Consider the following 1,605-nt stretch of genomic DNA (forward strand, 5'->3'; position numbering starts at 1 on the left):
TGTGATGGCAGTGGAGTTGTGGGTAGGTATTTGAATGGTAGTGGTGTTGGGAGTTTATAATTTTTTTAAATTATTATTTAGCAAAATACTCTGCACAGTCAAGCCCTTGGGTGCTGCTGTTTAATCTCATGTGATTGTCTAGGAAGCAATAGTGATATAAAACCTCCTACATGCTGTTTTTAACATAATTGCCCCCTCTGCTGTTCCTTTTCTCTATTCATAAAACCATTTACCTGTCCTCTATGAAAATATATTTCCAGTTTAGGAGCTGCAAGCCAAGTGGGAGAACCCAGCCTCCCCAATGATGAGAACATGACCCTGAACTCAAATGCATCACATACCAGCCATCACAGTTTTATTTTGACGGGTATCCCTGGCATGCCAGATAAAAACATATGGATGGCCTTTCCCTTGGGATTTCTCTACACACTAACTCTCCTGGGAAATGGAACCATTTTAGCTGTCATCAAGGTAGATGAGAGTCTCCATGAGCCTATGTACTACTTCCTCTCCATCTTGGCTCTCACTGATGTTAGTCTCTCCATGTCCACCTTGCCCTCCATGCTCAGCATCTTCTGGTTTAATGCCCCTGAGATTCCCTTTGATGCATGCATTACACAGATGTTTTTCATCCACGGATTTGGAGTGGTAGAATCGGGAGTATTAGTTTCCATGGCCTTTGACAGATTTGTGGCCATCCGAGACCCATTACGCTATGCTTCCATCCTCACCCATGACATCATTGGAAAGATCGGAATAGCTATCCTCACCCGAGCAGTCTGTGTGGTTTTGCCTGTGCCATTCCTTATAAAGCGACTACCTTTCTGCCGTTCCAACGTCTTGTCTCATTCATACTGTCTCCACCAAGATGCAATGAGGCTAGCCTGTGCCAGCACCCGCATCAACAGTCTCTACGGCCTCATCATAGTCATCTTCACATTGGGGCTGGATGCCCTTATCATTCTCTTTTCTTACATGCTCATCCTGAAGACTGTGCTGGGCATTGCTTCCCGAACTGAAAGAGTCAAAGCCCTCAACACCTGCCTTTCTCACATCTGTGCTGTGCTCCTCTTCTATGTTCCTCTCATTGGTGTCACCATGATCCACAGATTTGGAAAACATCTAACCCCAGTCGTGCACACACTCATGGCCAATATCTATCTGTTACTTCCCCCTGTACTAAACCCCATTGTCTACAGTGTGAAGACCAAGCAGATACGAAGGCGGATCTTACACATGTTCCGGAGGAGAAAGGACAGGGCCTAGGGAAGTGGAGTTAGGATAAGGTGTAGCTATTTCAGCAGTTCTCTTGCAGTCAGATTACGCACATCTAGTGAAATGCAAGGGTGAGGAAGGCTTGTGGGTGGCAAAACAGCATGGGTCATTCTTGTTCTATACGTACCCCATTTTGAAATCTGGTGTCACATACAAAATCTATTTTTAATTAACATCATAAGTTTTCTTCTTTGAAACTGGGAGATGAGCATCAGTAATGATATAAATTATTACCTATATATCTAGATAGCACTTAAGAGTGTTTACTCATATAAGATGAAGTAACATTCTTTCTTTAATCATCAATTAAATAATTACATAAAGAAGAAT

General features: G+C 42.9%; 1 protein-coding gene across 1 annotated transcript; it reads left to right on the forward strand.

Annotated features, from left to right (window-relative positions):
• The first annotated feature begins 312 nt into the window (after positions 1-312).
• LOC115272249 (olfactory receptor 51H1) lies at positions 313-1,266 on the forward strand. The gene has a single exon (XM_029915332.1). It carries the CDS (start codon positions 313-315, stop codon positions 1,264-1,266), a length of 954 nt encoding a protein of 317 aa, XP_029771192.1.
• The last annotated feature ends 339 nt before the right edge of the window (positions 1,267-1,605 follow it).

This window comes from Suricata suricatta, chromosome 11 (assembly GCF_006229205.1).
Source record: "Suricata suricatta isolate VVHF042 chromosome 11, meerkat_22Aug2017_6uvM2_HiC, whole genome shotgun sequence".
In the NCBI taxonomy this organism is placed as follows: Eukaryota; Metazoa; Chordata; class Mammalia; order Carnivora; family Herpestidae; genus Suricata; species Suricata suricatta.

Excerpts from the sequence above, each read along its gene's own strand:
- LOC115272249 (XM_029915332.1), top strand. The coding sequence starts at position 313 with ATGACCCTGAACTCAAATGCATCACATACCAGCCATCACAGTTTTATT.